Source organism: Nematolebias whitei, chromosome 16 (genome assembly GCF_014905685.2).
Source record: "Nematolebias whitei isolate Nwh7 chromosome 16, NemWhi1, whole genome shotgun sequence".
NCBI classification, from domain to species: domain Eukaryota; kingdom Metazoa; phylum Chordata; class Actinopteri; order Cyprinodontiformes; family Rivulidae; genus Nematolebias; species Nematolebias whitei.
Window position 1 is genome coordinate 7,112,257 of NC_056513.1, and position 20,300 is coordinate 7,132,556.

The following is a 20,300-nucleotide window of genomic DNA, read 5'->3' on the forward strand; positions in this document are numbered from 1 at the left end:
TCAGTGTCGTGTGGGAGGTTTTCATGGCATGTCCCATGAAAGAGACCCGGGGCAGACCCAGAACTCTCTGTAGGGAGCCTCTCTGGTCTGGGAACGCCTTGTCCCCAGGAGGAGCTGGAGTGCCCTCCTGGACCTGCAGCCTCCACATAAGAGGAAGAAGATGGAGTTCCTGTGATGTTCTGTTCTCCTCTCTCATGTTCAAATCGTGTTTTTTTATTCAATAAATTTAAGAAGGTAAAGTTGATTTGGGTCGCCGCTCATTTCTGAGGTGTGATGGTGTGTTCTGAAGCTGGACCAGCTGAGAACCTTCAGGTTTCAGAGACTTGTGTCTTTACTAACAAACCGTGTTTTCAACCAGGAGGATCCTAAAGACCTGATCTGGAGAATCAGTCAGTTTAATAATCTTTGGAACAATCTGCGGCTCTTCTGTGGAGTGACCACTAGAGGGCGCCATTACACCAGAATTGGACAGATTTAATTTTCTTTTCTTTTTTTTAACTCTTCTCTGCTTCCTGTGGCCAAAACTATTAAATGCACAAAAAAAATTTAAGAAGCTAAAAAGAATGACTAAGATTTGATGGAGTCAAAGGCGCACAAATTTAGCAGATTGTTTTATTTATTTAAAGATATTTGTACGTTTGTGTGTTTTTGTTCATGTTTATTAATTTAGATGTCTTGTTTCTCACATATTTACCTGTAAGACTAATAATAACTTCAGCAAATGTTCTGTTTTTAGCAAATGTTCTGTTTTTATTGTCAATCTCAAGTATTCTTATGACAATTTAATATCTGATATTATAATTTACTTGGGTGTATTTTTAGCCTTGTTGTGGCTCAAATATGTATTTTGTTTGATTTATCCTTTGATTTACCAGGAATAATCCACAGATAAATCATCTCTTCGGCTGAGTACAGATGACGTAAGAACAAACCAAGAACCATCGTATGTCTCGTTACAAGAGAAGACAAAGTTACACATAAGTGCAGCTTTTTAAAGGTTTAAAAAAATAAGATGTTTTATTTTGATTTTTATGATTCAGGTGTTTGTAAATGTTGAGCTGTTTCTGCTCGCTTATATTTGTCTTTTTATACCTGAGTGGAGGATAAACCCAGTGTTTCCTGTTACTCTTAACTTTAGCCAGTATTTTATTAAATATTTAATTCTACCAGAATAAACTGCGCTCTGCTTCCTCGACACAGATGGAGCGGCTGAAATTAAAGATGAATCCCTCCAAGGTTGGAGAAGCTGGTCCACTCACACCCATCAAAACTTTAAAAGAAACATCGTAATACAGGATTAGAATCAATCGTTATAATTAGAAGCAGTTTTGTTTTCAAAATAAGATGAATTGGAGGTAAAGAAAGCAAATGCAGGATTTCAACTATTAGAGGAGGACATTATGTGGGTTTTATTTAAGAGTTTATGTTGTGTTGATGCAGAGATACTTGTGACCACGTGGGCACAACTAATCAAAAAAAGTTATAAGACGACTGTCACTCAATCTGTTTCGCGCAAACTTCCGGTTGAAGCCGACTTACAGTTGTAAAAACCTAATTTAGTGGAAGCTAATTCCGCTAACGGTTTCCAAAGTTAGTGAAAACGCTAATCCACTAAAGAAAAACTTGTTCTGCTGGTAGTGGATTAGTGGGATTATGCCCACCGCTGCTTGTAGCTTTTGACTGAATCTACCGCAGAACCATCCCAAGATTAAATTTTGAAGGAGCACTAAACTTGGTGGCGGTAGATTTCTGTTAAAAATCATATATTTAGTTTTATTTGTATTTAAAACCAAATGCAGACTGGAAAAAGCTAATGAAGCTAGCCTGCTATGAAGACATAATGGTATCTTCAGCATACAGATGAACACGTGTCGTCTGCTGCAAGGGAGATCAATGTAAATATTGAAAAGGGCTGGGCCCAAAAGGGTTCCTTGTGGGACGCCGTTAGATATGGGCAGGGGATCCGAGAGACAACACTCCACGCTCCCTGGGTGTTAGCCATAGGCGTAGCAGCCATTATACAGTGAGGAAAATAAGTATTTGAACACCCTGCAACTTTGCAAGTTCTCCCACTTAGAAATCATGAAGGGGTCTGAAATTTTCATCTTGGGTGCATGTCCACTGTGAGAGACATAATCTAAAATTAAAAATAATCCGGAAATCACAATGTATGATTTTTTAAATAATTTATTTGTGTGTTACTGCTGCAAATAAGTATTTGAACACTTGCCAATCAGCAACAGTTCTGGCCCTCAAAGACCTGTTAGTCCACCTCCACTGATTATTCTAAATTAGAAGCACCTGTTTGAGTTGTTAGCTGCATAAAGACACCTGTCCACCCCACACAATCAGTAAGACTCCAACTACTAACGTTGCTAAGACCAAAGAGTTGTCCAAAGACACCAGAGACAAAATTGTAGACCTCCACAAGGCTGGAAAGAGCTACGGGGCAATTGCCAAGCAGCTCGGTGAAAAAAGATCAACTGTTGGAGCGATTACTAGAAAATGGAAGAAGCTAAACATGACTGTTTATCTCCCTTGGACTGGGGCTCCATGCAAGATCTCACCTCGTGGAGTATCGATGATCCTAAGAAAGGTGAGGAATCAGTTCAGAACTACACGGTAGGAGCTGCTCAATGAGCTGGCACCACTGTTTCCATGGTTACTGTGGGTAATACACTAAGATGTCATAGTTTAAAATCATGCATGGCACGGAAGGTTCCCCTGCTGAAATCAGCACACGTCCAGGCCCGTCTTAAGTTTGACCATGACCATTTGGATGATCCAGAGGAGTCATGGAAGAAAGTTATGAAGTCAGATGAGACCGAAATAAAACTTTTTGGTCTTAATTCCACTCGCAGTGTTTGGAGGATGAAGAATGATGAGTACCATCCCAAAAACACCATCCCTACTGTGAAGCATGGGGGTGGAAGCATCATGCTTTGGGGTGTTTTTCTGCTCATGGGACTGGACGACTGCACTGAATTAAGGAGAGGATGACCGGGGTCATGTATTGTGAGATTTTGGGGAACAACCTCCTCCCCTCAGTTAGAGCATTGAAGATGGGTCGTGGCTGGGTCTTCCAACAAGACAATGACCCGAAGCACACAGCCAGGAGAACCAAGGAGTGGCTCCGTAAGAAGCACATCAAGGTTCTGGAGTGGCCTAGCCAGTCTCCAGACCTGAACCCTATAGAAAATCTTTGGAGGGAGCTCAAACTCCGTGTTTCTCAGTGACAGCCCAGAAACCTGGCTGATCTAGAGAAGATCTGTGGAGGAATGGACCAACATCTCTGCTGCAGTAAACCTGGAGAAAAACTACAGGCAACCTTTGACCTCTGTAACTGCAAGGCTACTGTACCAAATATTAACATTAATTTTCACAGGTGTTCAAATACTTATTTGCAGCAGTAACACACAAATAAATTATTTTAAAAAAATCATACATTGTGATTTCCGTTTCTTTTTTTTTTAATATATATTTTAGATTATGTCTCTCACAGTGGACATGCACCTAAGATGAAAATTTCAGACCCTTCCATGATTTCTAAGTGGGAGAACTTGCAAAGTCGCAGGGTGTTCAAATACTAATTTTCCTCACAGTATGTGTAGGGGACGTGTCCCCCCCACATTACAGATGCTTCTGACGCCCTTGGTGTTGGCAATCAGAACTGTTCAGTATTAAACCAAGCTGGGCAGTTCTCAGAGTCATAGCATCCTTGGCTTGTCTAGCAGTACTTCATAGTTTTCAAAGCATTTTGCTTTTTAATCAAAACTTTTTTCTTTTTTTTTTTTTTTCAGAAAGCACACAGAAATTATTTTGTTGTGACAAGTACACAATGAATAAACCAGAATAAATTGAATAACATCGGGTTTATTCAGGAAAAAAAATTCTCACATCTCCCCAGAAACTGTGAGTTCAAGAAAGTTTAGAGTTCGGCTCATAAATTTCTCCCAGAAACTGTTTGTTTGAGGTTCACTTTTCAGTTTGTGTTTCTTTCTGCCTTCTTTAAGTTTTCAGCCAGGGAGTGAGAGACACAGATGTGTGTGGTCACCATGGCAAAGATGAACAGCAGCTGCAGCGATCTTTAGATTTTTTTTTTTCACATTTTGTTTTATTTCAAGCTTTCAGAGGACAGTTTTGCAAAACTAACTTTTTTTTCCAACTCATTTGTGATGTAGATTTAAAAAATAAAAGGTTAAAAGGGGAAACCGTTAGATGAAATTGTCTGTAATGAAGCAGAGGAAGTGATGTGGAGGCAAAGATGTTTTTGTTGAGTCACTCTTATTTATGAGAGAGGCTCGGAGAAACGCATCAGCAATGAGTAATTTGATCGTGTTTCTGCAGGACGGGAACGTGCACGTGGCAGGATGAGTCCAACAGGATTAATTCATGCACTTTTCTGCTCGTTTGCATGAGTTAAAATCTTAATCTGGACACGGTTCCTGTTTGCTGTTCTTGTTCAACGTGTAAAAGAAAAAGTCTCGTTCCTTTAATAACGATGATTTGAAATATTGATTGTCCTTAAACGTGCTGCGTATTGAGAGAGCAGGATGTTCATGGTTTGACCACGACATCAGTGAAATCATTAAAAACCTGCGTCACGTCCCATCTGAATGTCCTCTGGTCACCTCAAGGACTGCAGGGTCTGCAGCTGATGGCGTCGGCATGGCAACCGCTTCACTTCATTAAAGGTCCAGCTCCCTGTCTCCATGAATTGACCATTAAAAATCGGCACAAAGACGCATGGACTAAGAAGGCCTCGTCCCTCATCCTGTCCCACCTCCGTCCTGTCTATTGCTGAACTTCCTGTCGCGCGCCGTCTCAATCTGAAGGTCGATTTATTTCTCCTCGTCTTTCTGATTTGGGGTTTGTTGCTCATCTGCAGCTGGAGAGTCAACACGTGGACGAGACCACAAGTTCAGCCCACAGACCAGTAATGAGTTCATGAACAATAAATATCTTACCTGTTATAGATAGCTTGTTGAACGAGTTCAGTTCGGGAACAGGGTTTAAATCTGACATGACCGACGAGCTAACGGCTAGTCCCAGGACCAAAGTGGATCTCTGCCCTTCAGTCCCAAACATTTCATGAGGAAACTGCTGCCAGTTTGACTTTAGCATTAGCATTAGCAGCAACTATAGCACTTCCAGCAGGAACGTCATGTTTATCCCAAAGTATCTGTACAACGGACTTTCCCAGACCTTTCCCTCAATTCAGCTCCTGCTCTGAAGTCCAGCACGCACACCTGTTCCCCATCTCCTCATCATCAGCCCCAGCCCATTTAATCCCTGTCTCCACTCACTCGTCAGATCGCCATTTTATTTGTTCTTACACCAGGTCCAGGTCTCCCCCAGGGTCTGCTAGAGTTTTGTTGTTGTAGTTTTCTGCCCCCACCAGCTTGTTCATTTTGTAAATTTAATAAGTTTTCATTTTTTGCTCCACCTCCTCGTGTTCAGTCTGCATTCTGGGACTCTAAACTGCAAAACTGTGACTATGGTTGTTGGGAAAACCTAAATAAAAACAGAGTGCAACCAGTTGCAGACCCAATATTTTATTAACAACGGGACATATTGCACATTAAATGTTTAAACTAAAAACTTGTACCGTTTTTAGGTCATTTTGAATTTTATGGCAGCATGGGCTGTTTCCTCTCTGTGAAGGATCCCCTCTTCTTTGAATAACGGTCTCTGTTATCACGTTGTTGTGATGGAGGCAGAGGGCGGCTTAGTCTCTGCAAAACAACAACAAAAAATCTAGGTGTGAGCTAATGTTCTAAAACCTGACTGTTCTAGATTGATGGTGACTTGTTCAGATGTGTAAGCTGCCCATGACGGAGGCACTAGTGCACCCCCATACCATCAGAGAAGCAGACTTTTAAAGACCTTACCTGAAAAGAACTCATCTGAATGATTGCTACACTACGATCCAAGTCCACCCAGTCCAACATTTGGGCTAGCTATTAGCTCATCTGTCCAATTAGAATTAAACTCCAAAATAAAGTTGTCCAAAGAACTATCTACAACAGGTAACATAATAATTGTTCATAACCTTTTGTTCAATAAACATCAAATTTCTAAATTTTCCACAGAACGTTGCTTGAAAAGATTTGAAACATCTCTTAAAGTGGATTGAACAACGATGACCAGCACTAAACTGTGATTATTCAGATTTCCCAACATAAAACTGGTTCCGCAGGGTTCTGGAGGGTTCTGCAAGCTCGTCCACTAGAGGTGCGGTGATGGTTTCAGGTCTGCCCTGCAGGCCTGATTTAGATCGCTGCCTCCTGTTTGTTGTTCTCAACTCTGTTTGTCTCTTCTTTTACCGTTTTCATTCTTTAGATTCTGCGCTTTAGTTAAATCCAGGACACAAAACAATGAATTTCATGGTTGGTAAAGTTGCAGTACTCGTTTAAGCATTTCTTTTTTAGGTTATTTATGATGCAAACGTAGATGGCTGCGTCCATTCGTAAGAAAAATTGGCACATGGGGGGAAAATGAGCGATTTCACAATAATAAGGTTTAACAAAAGAAAACCAAATGTGCTCAGTTTAGTGAGATTAGGAAAGAAACGCACATTTTGACCTTCATGACTGTAGTTCTAGTGATAAACTCTAAATTTCATGGCCATTAGATTACAGCTCAACTTGTCCCTTTGAGTCGCTCACGCTTGTAGAACGTTTTAACCATCTTAAATCCACCTCAGCGTCGGTCGTGAGGAAAGATTTCTTCAAATGTTGCAGACTTCAAATGTTTCTTTATAAAGTCCATCCATTTTTACCAGAAGAGGAGGAGGACAGGGGTTCTGGACAGTCCTGTCTGGAATCCTGACACGTCCCAGAGAGAATGTGAAGACTGTGACGCTCCTTAGGTTGTGTTTGATGGTAGAGACAACAAAACGCCTAAAACCTTTTATCACTTGGTGTGTTCCGCACAACATTTTTTAAACGGATCTCCAACTTTTTGCACAGTTTGGCCTTAATTCTCTACTAAAGGTTGTTGTTTATGACGCGGGAAAAAAATTGCTCGAAAAATTATGTTTGCTACATTTTGCACCTAAGGACGTTGTCATTATATTACCGGTGCAACGCATTCAGGAAGGATGACGTGCATCGGTTGTAGTGGAGACTAACACACAAGGAGGCAAGGATAAAAAGTTACATGTGACAATAAAGTTATAATTTGTCCATATACTAAATATTTGGGTTGAAACAATCAAACATGATCAATTTGCTAATGCTTTATATATATATATGCATGTCGTATTACCAGTATGTATATTATAATATTAGCTGTGGCACTAATATATTAGATCTGGAAATAATGCCATAAAAATTAGCTCCGGAGCTAACGTCATGTTAGCTTTGTCGCTAGCTTGAAAATCGGTTCATTTCTCTGTTCTCCTCTCTGTCAACTCGCTCCGGTTCAAATTAAAGGCTGAACATCTGATAATGTCCAAAATTAACATTCAAGCTTGAATAGAGCTCACACCGGAGCAACCGGTCTACGTCGTTTAACCAGAATGCGTTGCAGCGTAAATATAATGGTGGCGCTCGCGTGTCATAATAGAAGTTTTATGAATTATAAAAACTGAACACCCTATGTGGTCTTGTTTTTAGTAGCTGAAATAATAGTTTATTATAAGGCGTATTGTTCCAACTAGGTTATTTCAAATTTTGTGAGAAGGGAAATATTTTAGACTGGAAGAACCTTCCATTCATCCAGGGCCCAGACGAGCCTGCAGCAGGACCCAAAGGTGATCCAGGCAAGAGAGGACACAGAAAACGATCTGTCCAATATATTCTGGGTCTGTCTTGGGGTCTTCGTCCAGTGGGATATGCCTGGAAATCCTCCAGAGGGAGGTGCTCGGAGCCTCTGTTCCCAAACCTCTTGAGCTGGCTGCTTCAGATGTGGGGGAGTGGCTCTAGAAGCTCCCCCCATGACGCTTATCTCTAAAGCTTCTGCCTTACAAAGGAAGCTGTTTTTTAGCTGCTTTTATCAGAAACCTTGTTATTTTGGTCACAATCAGTGTCTTGTGGCCTCAGGTGAGGGCTGGAGAGTAGGAGGACCGGTAAATCCAGAACTTTGGCGTTTTATGCCTTTTGCACCACAACAGACTGGAGCAACACCCTCATTACTACAGGCTACTTGATCCTTTGATCCATCACTCAGGAAGAGGACAACAAAATAATTGAGGCAAATGTTCACCTAGGACCACCTTTTTAGACTTGGAGGAGCTGAACCCAGTACTCAGAGAACAGAACCACATCATCTGCAAAAAATGACACCCAGAAGTTCTCACACCACGACTGAAATCCACAAGCGGGGTCAGAGATCAGGTGCAGCCCAGGTGGGGTCCAAACCACAGTGAGAACAACATTTGTGCTGAGAACACCAATACAGAACTCACTTCGGTTCTACGGGGACCGGAGAGCCCACTAAACGGACTCTGACGCCTCATACAGAGTTCTTGCAGTTCTAAACTGCAGGAATTAATTAAAAATAACAAAAGCAACAATACTGCTGAAATCTAATATTTGCATTTAAAGAAAAGTCTTATTGAATCCATCGTCATAAATCTCTCAAAGATTTTTTGAAACATCATATTTGTTTGAGTTTCACTGGATAATAAAAGTTTTTGTGCCAAACCGTATTGATTAAACTGGAAGTAAAAACTAATTCCTGCCTCTGCTGTTCAAACCTTTGACGTGGCGATGGACTCCGGACTCAGCTATGACTCAGAATAATTTACTAATACAGCAACCAGCATCTAACTTTGAAAACAGACTAAAATAATCCAGTCCTGCGGGCAAACAAGTGATCACCAACTCAAAATGTTCCTTAAGTCTGGCTTCAGCTAAATATGTGAGCATTTCAGCAATTTTCAGACATCTGCCTTTAATATTTCTCTAAAAACAAGATTTGAAACTTTTCTACCCAAACAATTTAAGCCCTCCAATAATCTTAATAAAGTTTTTCATAAAAAAAGTTGTAAATGTCAGGTTTTATTTTGACGACATTTCACAAAACAAAATAAAACTCCCTTGAAGGAATGCGTATTGCCCACACTCTTGCATATCAAAGTTGAGCTCTCAGACTCTGTGATGACTTTTAGCTACTATTAGAAATGAGACGTTCATGGACGATTCAAATCTTTTGAACGGCTCTTTAAAATGAACAATGGAACTTGAATAACAATTGAAAACCATTCGATTTTTTTTTTTTTCCCTGATCATGATTTCCTCAACTTTTTGTTCTCGGGTGTAGATACGCACTGACGCTCCTCCTTTGGTTTTCCACTGACACGGGCAAAAAGGAGGAGCGCAGCAGTTGTACATGGGGAGCATGCTCTCAGGAGGTGTCGCATGCTTGACAAGTCATGTATTACAGCCATATGTAACGATATAGGCCAAACATAGTGATGAAACTAACCGTTTCAAATTGAACTGCTCCTCGAAACGAATGGATCCACAAGATCCGGCTCCTGTCAAAGAACTGTAAATTACACCTCTAGCTTAGGACACCAAATATTATCTCAAAGTCAAATTGACAATATTAGCAAGTCATGTATGGTCATACGTAATGACGATGGTCATATGTTGTAATGAAATTATTTTAAATTGAAAGGCTTCTTGAAACAAATGGATCCACAAGATCCGACTCCCTTTAAAGAGCCGTAAATCTCATCTCTAGGACAACAAATTTTATCTCAATGTCAAACTGACTGTTATAGTTATTTTTGTGTTTACTACATTTGATTAGCTGAGGCACAAACTAGTTAGTCAGCAAGAAAACCTTCAGAAAGATAACAAACCTTAGTGCTGACTCATAATTACTCAGAGTTGATCTTTTTAGTACATGTCTCTAATAAATAAGTCATGTCAACTAAAAGTAAAAAACAAAACCTGTAGTGGATTAACTGATAAACTAACCTGGGTTGATCAAGGATTTGTTCTGGTCAAATTTGACACAAACACCAGGTTTGTTTTGAATCCAGCGGTTTTTTTAGTGTGCACTGTTAGAAATAAAAGCCCAATATCAGATTACAAAAAATATAAATACTGAAATATGTGATTCAATTTGCATAAAGCTGCATGACAGGCTGTAAAATGACCCATAAAACCATTTGTTGTGCATCTTTTATTAAAGCTCGGATGTTTTAACGCAGGATTCTCTTCCTCGATGCGTAAATAAACCTCTTTCCCCGCAGTTTTGTTGGTTTTACGCTTTAATGCGGATCTGCTGCGCTTTTCGACGCCTCCGTTTCACTTCCAGGTGGCGCGCGCTGCGGTCCAGTCACATTTCAACACGAACAGCTATCGACCTTATAAAGGCGCATGCGCACTGCGGCTGACCCCTCCGGTTTCTCCGTGCGCTGCCACGTTAGTAGCTGTAGACACAAAACACCAGCTACTCTTCCCAAACCCCGCAAACAAGGAAGACAAAGATCAAAACCCGACACGAATTTATCCACATACCCGCGGCTGACCGTGCGCCCCTGCTGTCCCGGTTCGGAAGGAAACTCGACGGTAACAATGTTTAAGTTTTGGCTCCTGTGTACTCTGGCTGTAGCTTGCCGAGCTGAGATCGCCGAAGAAGAAGATGTTCTGGTGCTGAAGAAAAGTAACTTCGACGAGGCTCTCCAAGCTCACCCCAATATTCTGGTTGAGTTCTGTAAGTGAAGCTAACGCTCCGTTTTGTCTTAAACTTCGTCTTTAAGATGAATTGCTGCTGGTAGCCGCTAACATGGAGCTCAACTGCATTCAAAACACCCAGGGGCATTACCGTCTTAAATCTTTATAGAAACAAGCTAAATATAATTACTTTTTTTTTTTTTCATTTTGAAAACATTTTCGCTACATTTGGTTAGCTAGCACCAAAAAGTTAGCTTCTCTGTAGCCGTTACGTTTAAAAAAAAAAAAAAAAAAAAAAAAAGTTCGGCGGTGTTGTAAATTATTTCGTTACCGGAGTATTTCGGGGTACGAGCTGCCTTATTTTTTTGCCATCTGTAAAATCTTTTTAATATCAAAGCGTTGAGTGAACGAGAAGAGTGAAAGTTTCGATTGTCTCCTGCGGTTTCTATCGGCTAACTTTCACATCTGTGTTCGCATCAAACGAAGCGTGTTTCCTATAGTTTATTTTAAGTTGCATTTTAGTTTTTTTAAAGCCGCAGGATATTGGTTTTAATAAATGTTTGGGAGGGTTCAGGCTACTCTTTTCGTCAGATTGTTTGGCCCGCCTACAATTTGATTGACAGCAGTCTGGACCAATCGGGAATGTTCTTGCGGATGGAGACGCTCCCCATTGTTCCGGGTCGTGGGAGGGATGAGAGTCTGGTTCGTGAGCTGGGCGGGTTCTGGGCTGGTTTTTGGAGCTGGGTTGACGTGTACTTGTAAAAGTTCCTGCACGTTTACATTGACTGGTCTTTGACAAGGAAGTTTTAGTTCTTTTACTGATGCAATATTGGTCACTTTATTCAACGTGTCACTTCTGATTGTTGCATCCAATGCATTTCTACAGATCCTTTTTGTTTCTGTTTGCCTACATTTGAGTTAAATGTTTAATATTTACCTATTACAATGCTTTTAATATGGTGAACCAACTAGAAGAACATATTTGACCAAATTTATTACAGCCAACTGCAATATCGAAATTATACTACTGATTTATTGACTTCAAACTAACTTCATGTTGGTCACTTTTGAGCAAAAAAGTTTAACCAAAATCAGTTTAAAGACTTTGTTTGATTGTAAAGTTTAAGAATGATTTGTTACAAAAGAAAAAAATCTTAAAAGGGATGTTTTTATTTCCATCTCGAAATTTCAGTGACCAAGTTTAGGTAAAAACTGCATCAATGTTGCAGAAGAGTTAACTTCCTCCTTTTTTTTGAGTGAACGTTTTAATTACCTAATCATTGCTCATTAATAGTCTTATTTTTATTATCCTAAATCCCGATTAAAGTATATTGCCAGTGTAGTCGTTGTAACTCCGGCTTTATTCTTTCTGAGTCCATATTTTGCTGTAAAACCAGATGCAGACCTTTTTTGATTGTGCTCCACAGATGCACCATGGTGCGGCCACTGCAAGGCCCTGGCTCCGGAGTACGCCAAGGCCGCCGGTTTGCTGAAGGGCCAGAATTCAGACATCCGCCTGGCCAAGGTGGACGCCACCGAGGAAACCGAGCTGGCCCAGGAGTACGGCGTCCGGGGATATCCCACCATCAAGTTCTTCAAGGGCGGAGATAAAGAGTCTCCGAAGGAGTACTCCGGTGAGTGACTTTTCTGTGGCCGACGTGTTTGCATCAATAACTTGCACTCAAGCATTTCTACACATTACTGATGTAGATTGGTTTTTAGATCAATAAAACAAAAACAAAGTCAGATTCCAGTTTTTAATCTGGTTTGATGCATATTTTTAGAACATTTTGTTTTATTCACGACGCAAACTTTGATTTTTCTAACCTAATGTGCTTTCTTTTCAAGTGATGTAATCTTTAGTAACTTTCACAAAAGACTGGCCTTAGTGGCCTGAAATGATTATATAAGTTTTGTAGATGACCTACAGAGTCTTTTCATTATGGTAATCTGATCTGCAAAGCTGCATTTAAAAAAAAATAAAAAAAAAGCCAGCCAATCAGCTTTCATCAACACGCAGCCAGCAGATTGTGGGTTGGGCCTCCTCGGCGCATTCCCCTCATGCTGGAGCTGAGTCGGGCCTGACATATGTGCTTTTCATCACGTCGCCTCCTCTGCTGGCCTGAGCCAGGCTCCGTTTGAGACGGGAGGTGGAGGCAAGTGCTTTTGTGGAAATGACTAGTCTGGATTAAATCCAGCTTCTAGAAGCACACACCACCTACAAGCGGCCGCGTTGTGCATCGCCTCGTTGACACGCGTTTCATCAGGGAAGTTGCTTCTGTTGCGTCACCTGTTCGTTTAATCACTCGGGTCTTAAATGAACCGCAGAAGTCTCACTTCAAAGGCAGACACAAGAGTTTCCTGACCTTTAGTCTTTAACTTTGATACAACAAAGTAAGGATTTAGCAACAAAAAAAACTGAATCTGAGGCAAAATGAGTGCAGACGTTTCAAAAGTTTACTTTTTTTTCCACTTTATAAAGAACTAAAGCTTTCTCACACTTGTAGATGTCCCATTTAAACATCTCGCATTCCTGAACTGTGAAATTAGATTTAAAGTTTTGGTGTTCTGCGTTTATCGGAGCCATTTCAACTTGTGTCCGCTAAAGTTTGTGGCCTGTTTTTTGTTGTTGCAGCCGGCAGGCAGGCAGATGACATCGTCAACTGGCTGAAGAAGCGGACCGGGCCCGCCGTCGCCACCCTGAACGAGGTCACCGAGGCGGAGTCTCTGATTGCCGACAACGAGGTGGCGGTCATCGGTTTCTTTAAGGTACGAGTCCCTTTAAACTTTACGGAGTTGAACTGAATTTTATTTATTTATTTGCAGTGTAACTTTTTCTCAAAAGAAGCCTCTGTTTTACAGTTTTCAGTGAACGGACAAGTTGTTTTTGTTTTTTTAGGATGCTGGGTCTGACGACGCCAAAGCTTTGGAAAAAGCAGCCGAAGCCATCGATGATGTCCCCTTCGCCATGACCTCCAGTGACGCAGTTTACACAAAGTTCGATGTGTCCAAAGATGGCGTCGTCCTCTTCAAGAAGGTGACTTGATGTTTTTGTCATATTTTAACCCCTGGACCAAACTAACCTACACAAACTTGTAGAAGCATTCGGAGCTTCTGAAGGCTCCCCGCTGCTTTCTGACCTAGACCTTCTGTAACCTGACGCTGCAGACGTCCCCAGTTTCTAAACTTGGCTCGCCTGAGGTCATTCAGGGTTTAAAACTTGTTGGCTTGTGGCTCTGCAGCTTGATCGGGTGAATTGGTCGCAAGAAGTGTAGTAGCCGATGGTCAGTTTCATGCAGCTCCCATTTGTTGAGTGGAGGGTAAAGATGAAGCTTTAAGCTCAAATGTTGCTCGTTAACGTGCTGCTTGAATCCAGCTGTCTCTTGCAGACTACGTTTAACGTGTGCACTAAAGTCTAATTTCTGTGGGTTTTCAGCTACAGATGTTGTTTTTTATATTTATTTCATATAAAAACCGTGACCTACTAAGTCAGTCGAACCAACCAGCTGCACAAGTTGGTTAGCTTTAAATACAAGAAAATGGTTGACTGTCTACAGATCGCCCCCGGACTTGAGTGGCGGCCATTTTTGAGGGACTAACTGTAGAAAAACTTTTTTGTATAAGCAATCTTATCGAGTATTAATTTCTGGAAGTTTTATCCAGAAATGTTTCGTTGGTACTCTGATCATCTTTTTTTTTTTTCTGCATTAAAAGCAGGCTTGTGCAGAAATTGTGAGTATTGTGGTTTAAAAATGTGCTGATGCAGAGTCGGCTATGACCAGAAGTACTGAAACTGGTACTTAACGAAACAATTATTTGACTATTGACTTCTGCTTTAATGAAACTGGTTCTAAAACACGGGACAACTGCTAAACTTGGGCTTTGATATGTCCAGAGGATGGGTGCTACTACACTGGACTGGTGAACTCTCCCAGCAATATGAACAGACCAGTTTATGAACTTTAACATAAAACATATTGCTAATAACCCTCTTTAAGACAGACCTATTTCTTTTCTTTTATTTTTTAGTCCTTGCATCCTGCAGAGATTAGCCCACTGCTTCCTGCTCCTGTTTTTGTGCAGGTGAAAGTGTGGATGTTTACATCTTCAGCTGAATACCAGTCACAAGCGTAAGCATTTTGTACTGGTCCCTTAAGATGGTGGCGCTGACCGAGCAGCATGTCGCCTCGCACAATCACCAGACTAAAGCGGTTGTCGACGGATCTTTTAATAATCATTACTAGCCTTAAATAAAATTGCCCAATGCACTGTAAAATATTAACTAACTTGTTAGAATTTGCATAATTAAGATTTAAGCTTGTGCTGTAAATGAGATGTGATGGTTTCAGATCCCAGCGAAGACTTTAAAAATCAATGTAACTTTTCACGTTGGCTCACTCGGCTCCACTTTTTGCCTCGTTTGGTTGGAAAATAAATAAAGTTGAATATGTGAATGTTCAGAAATCTTGGTTTGACTCACAGAGCGAAGCGGCTCGTGGTTTTTCATATTGAGGTTTCTTTTCTTCAAGCTTTGATGTGCGTTCAGCTTCCTTATCAGCAGAACCCTCATGCGAGTCGTCAAGCTGGGTCAAAGTCGAATGACTTGCAGACGTGAAATAAAAGCATGAGAATTATAAATGTGGTAAAAACTTGGTTATGGAGCAGCAGATCTGCCACTTGGTTTTCCAGTTCTTTAATGTTGCCGTCATGGATGAGTCAGATTATGAAGAGAATTTCCTGCAGCCCGTGTTGCTTCAGCATGACACAGCTGCAAATCTCTTTACCTTAAGAGCGCCAGATGATCGCAGTAGTGCTTTCACCTCGCCGTGCCTTTGTGGCTTCACATTCCTGCTGGTAACTTTACTCTGACGTGAACACAGTTAACGTGTGGGCTGTGGATAAGCAAACTCACTGAAAGCCGCAGCTACGTTACGATAAACTACACGTTTCTGGCTCGTTTACTGCAGCTGAGGATTAAGGGTTAAGTTTCAGTGCTCGGAAGGCTCTTCCCCTTTTATTGTGAGCCAGAAAAAGCTGCTTGGCAGAGATGCGCCTCTGCTCTTATTAATGCCTAATAATAAAAGGGAGGTTTGTCCAGTAAATCTAGGTTTGTTCTCAGGCAGACTAGATGAGACGCCAGGTGGATGATATTTGTGTCTGTGCTTTTCTTGGCAGTTTGATGAAGGGCGCAACACCTTTGATGGAGAGCTGACCAAAGAGAACCTTTTGGCTTTTGTAAAGTCCAACCAGCTGCCTCTGGTCATCGAGTTTACCGAGCAGGTAAAGGATGGGCAGAGTGCGCACAACATTAAGATGGTGTTTTCTGATCGATTGTACAAAATGAGTTCCCTGAAAATAATTTTGTTTTTTATTCAGACCGCTCCTAAAATCTTTGGTGGAGAAATCAAATCCCACATCCTCATGTTCCTGCCCAAGACTGCGTCGGACTTCCAGGGCAAAATGGACCAGTTTAAGAAAGCTGCCCAAGGATTCAAGGGTCAGGTACGAAAACCGCCCGGATGGAAGCGGGCATTAGATTAACTGTCTTTAATTCACTTTTTTTATTGTAGAAAAACCTATTTGTGCAATAAAATTGTTTCTTTGAGAAGGCTATGAATAGTTAGTATCTTACCTGTTGAAGATGGCTCTGAATGGCCTCGTTCTGGAGAAAGTTTATTTCTGACAGAAGCTAACGGCTAGTCTGCGTGTGGCTAAGGCCAAAGTAGATTAATGCCATTTTTTAAAACCATTTCAAGCCCCAAAATTTATTGCATCATGCTAAATCCATTTCATACACCTACGCTGTTGAAATAATGAAATTCCTGTCAGAAGCTGCAATGAGAAATGTGCATTTTAAGTACCGTAATTACCGGTCTATCGAGCGCACCTGGATATAAAGGCGCACACTTAATTAAAATAATTAAAAAATTTGTACACACAAGCTACGGATGTTAACGCAACATGAGTGGCAGCACACGGCGCTCAAAGATGTGCAGCTCTTGTAGATCAAGAATCAATCACCAGATGGCGTTTTATAGCCTTTATTTTACTGTTCAACACAAACGCACAGTAAACCACACAAGTCATGCCGACTACTTCCCTCACTCACGGTTACTCTACCGAATGTCCCAACACAAACTTAACGCATAATGAACATAAACTAGGCCAAGAAGAACAGACCGATCACTAAAAGAACGATGCAAAATGTCCAACTGAACGACTAACAATGAACATAAATGTTACCCATAATCCCTCCGAGGCCATGTGACGGGCAGTCAACCACAATGAACCAATGAGGTAGTCTGAGTCATGAGGACCCACCCCCCAAGAGAGACGTGTATTGATGAGACTGCAGGTCAGTCGAACCAGTGAAACTGGAAGGAGGAGAATCCCCTTCTGATGACCAGAGGTGGGGATTCCCCTCTCTTTTCTGTTAAACGGTAAAATAAAGTATTGGGCATGTGAATGCTCAGGTGTGACAAAGTTAAATGTTTTTGGTGGCAGGAAGCTCGTTAGCCTGTTTAAAAAATAAATAAATAATAATAATCCATAAATTAGCTGCAGCTTTGTACAAGCCATGAGGTTCAAAGCCTGAAAAGTAGCTGCTTTCACACCAGAGTGCGGTATAAACACTTCAAATTGGTCTGATTTTGATTTCTTAACTTTTCTTTCTTTGATTGTTTTGTTTCTTTGATTTCACAAATTTTAACTAGACTGAGGATTTGAAAGTTGCTGCTGCTTCTGCTTGGGCTCCAGTAACCATAAACTTCTGTAAACCAATATTAAAGCATTCGTGTGAACCTCTGCAACTTTCAGGTTCGTTGTAATTTAGGAGTAGGAAAAAGAAAACTATGTGCCGAGTAAAGAGTGCACCATTTGTCAACCATTAACAGGCTCCTGGTGGTTAGCATAATTCTAACGTAACTCTGTAAATTTCTACAGAAATCGACATTTCAGCCATTAAAGGCACTCGTGATGACTCCAACCATCTAGAGATGTTCTTTATAGAGTTGCGACAAACCTTGATCACGGTCTGGTCTTTGTCCGTCTCCGCGTGCAGATCCTGTTCATCTTCATCGACAGCGACATCGACGACAACCAGCGCATCCTGGAGTTCTTCGGCCTGAAGAAGGAAGAATGTCCCGCCATCCGCCTCATCACCCTGGAGGACGAAATGACCAAGTACAAGCCGGAGAGCGACGCCATCACGGCAGAGAGCATCACGGAGTTCTGCAAGCTGTTCACCGAGGGCAAGCTGAAGGTGAGGCTGCTTACGCCAAACTACGTGGATGAGTTCTACGTACATCTTTTTATTTTACAGCTGTAAGTAACCCCGTTTAATGCGATGTTTAATCACCGTGCAGCCACACCTCATGAGCCAGGACATCCCTGAAGACTGGGACAAGAGCCCCGTGAAGGTTTTGGTTGGCAAAAACTTCGAGGAGATCGCCTTCAATCCTTCAAAGAACGTCTTTGTGGAATTTTGTGAGTTTTTCTTAATTTTTCTTTAACTCGCCAGCGACTACAGGTGCTTGAATTTTATGTTTTAGTTCCTCAAAGGTGAAAGACTTGGCCTTCGTCGGTCTGAAACTCAAATCTCTCCAAGCCCTTTTCAAAATATCTTCAGAGTTGATTCCAAAGTCTGCTGATTCATTCTCACCCCAACCCCTTCCTGCAAATGTGCTACCAGACACGGATACTGAAAAGATGGCGTTAAATATAGCAGTAGGAATATTTTATAACCATCTGAGTCCAAATGGGCTCCGTGTGTGGAGGATGTTTCCACGTTGGGCTGGTTAGCAGCCGTGCACGGCGGGGAAGGCCCCATATTCCCTCCCTGATGATTCCTAAACGATGTATTAAAGCATGAGGTTGACGTTGCGTTCAGCTGCGTAAAGCTGAACAGATGAAGACACAGTTCAACAAAATATATTTAAAGAATCATTTCGCTTCACGTCGTTTGGTCTTCGTGCATGTCTCTCCTGTATGACATCAGTAATGTGCATTTCTGTAACTTTGGATCTTTTTTAGATGCACCTTGGTGTGGACACTGCAAACAGCTGGCCCCCATTTGGGAACAGCTGGGAGAAAAATACAAGGACAGCCCCGACACCATCGTGGCCAAGATGGACTCCACAGCCAACGAGATCGAGTCCGTTAAAGTCCACAGTTTCCCAACTCTCAAGTTCTTCCCTGCAGGAGAGGAGCACAAGGTGAGCTCTGCTGTCGGTTTTGGTTCGGCTTCTGTCTGAAGCAGCGGGTCACAAAGTTATTGTGACCGTTCAAACTCTGACATGCATTCTTCAAGGAACGCTGCTTTTATTATCCGAAGTGGAAGTAAAATGCCCTTCTTGTACACTGTGTCTTGTGTAGAAAGTTGTTTTCTGATTCAACATTTGTGCAACATTTCTACAAAGTTGCGTCGACATCATTAAACTGTTTTTAAAGGTCTTGAGTGAACGGTTAATTTCTAATGGCTTGCTGTCGACAGGTGGTTGACTATAACGGTGAGAGGACGCTGGAGGGCTTCACCAAATTTCTGGAGAGCGGTGGCACAGAGGGTGCTGCACCCGCAGAGGACGACGACGAGGTGGAGCCAGAGGTGAGTCCACCTGAACAGATTCAGCCCTCTGATGTGAAACGGCTGCAGATTAATAATTCATGGAGGATTAGGAGGTAAAATGAACACTTATCCAGATGTGTATATACTTTCTGAGGAGTAACCTCAACAACCATGGTATGTAGTAAACAAGTGTAGGGGGTTCCTCTGCATTAACACCTTCACACTCCACTACACCCCCCTTCCCCTCGTAAGTCTAATTGCAGCTCTGTCAACTGCAGGCCTCTAATCCTGCCTGCAGCTGTCGCAGCTGTTTACTTAGCATCTCTGGAGGAACAAGAGCCTCCTGATGAACGCTGCACGTGCTCTGCTGTTTCAGACTAAACTCTGATGGGTGGCTGTCCTCGTGCAGAGCACTTAATCATATGAAGCGGGTATGAGGGGATTGGAGCAGTGATTCTAATATTGGTCTAGTTAAAAAGGGTGATTTGGTGAATGGCGACATTGCCGTCTCCTCCAACACAATGCAACGCCTACAGGCAAATAGACTATGGTCTTGGAGCTGAAGCTTAACGACGGAGTACAAGTTCCCCTCGTTGATCAATCTGTCCTGGTGGAAAAATTAAAGAAAATCTATTCCCGGCTAGCAGAACTTTGAGTAAACTTTAATTCAGTATATGTATTTTAATCCAATACATAAAACTGAGAGCTGTCCTTAATCACAAAACCACCACTTTCTGTTTCTTTTTTAGATTGTTGTTGTGCTAAAACTTAAACAATATTGGTTAGTTCAAGTTCAAGAGTCTTCATTATCCCCAAGGGGCAATTTTTCAGTCAGACGCACAAAACATCCAAACTATAAAAGACGTTGAGATGTTAAAATAACGAAAATCATTGTTCATTGAGAAGCCTGATCGCTACAGAGATTGAGTTTTTCAGTTTGTTCGTTCTACGCCTGGGCAGCAGATTCCTGCGTCCAGATGGAAGCAGCCTGAACTCTCCATGGAGTGGATGATCAGGATCTGCCAGAATCAGCCTGGCCTTGTTCACTGATCTCTCGTTGTGGAGGTCGGTGAGGTTGTGGAGGTCGGTGAGGTTGTGGAGGT

The 20,300-nt window shown here is 41.7% G+C and overlaps 1 protein-coding gene across 1 annotated transcript in view; it reads left to right on the forward strand.

The window, feature by feature from the left end:
• Positions 1-10,335: 10,335 nt before the first annotated feature.
• p4hb (prolyl 4-hydroxylase, beta polypeptide) overlaps positions 10,336-20,300 on the forward strand; it is an 11,973-nt gene continuing 2,008 nt past the window's right edge. The window contains exons 1-10 of the mRNA XM_037689606.1: positions 10,336-10,674; positions 12,062-12,268; positions 13,270-13,403; positions 13,534-13,671; positions 15,810-15,914; positions 16,011-16,136; positions 17,695-17,895; positions 17,999-18,119; positions 18,666-18,847; positions 19,126-19,236. Of these exons, the coding sequence (XP_037545534.1) occupies positions 10,338-10,674; positions 12,062-12,268; positions 13,270-13,403; positions 13,534-13,671; positions 15,810-15,914; positions 16,011-16,136; positions 17,695-17,895; positions 17,999-18,119; positions 18,666-18,847; positions 19,126-19,236 (1,662 nt within the window). The 5' untranslated portion in view covers positions 10,336-10,337. The remainder of the gene's footprint in view (positions 10,675-12,061; positions 12,269-13,269; positions 13,404-13,533; positions 13,672-15,809; positions 15,915-16,010; positions 16,137-17,694; positions 17,896-17,998; positions 18,120-18,665; positions 18,848-19,125; positions 19,237-20,300) is intronic.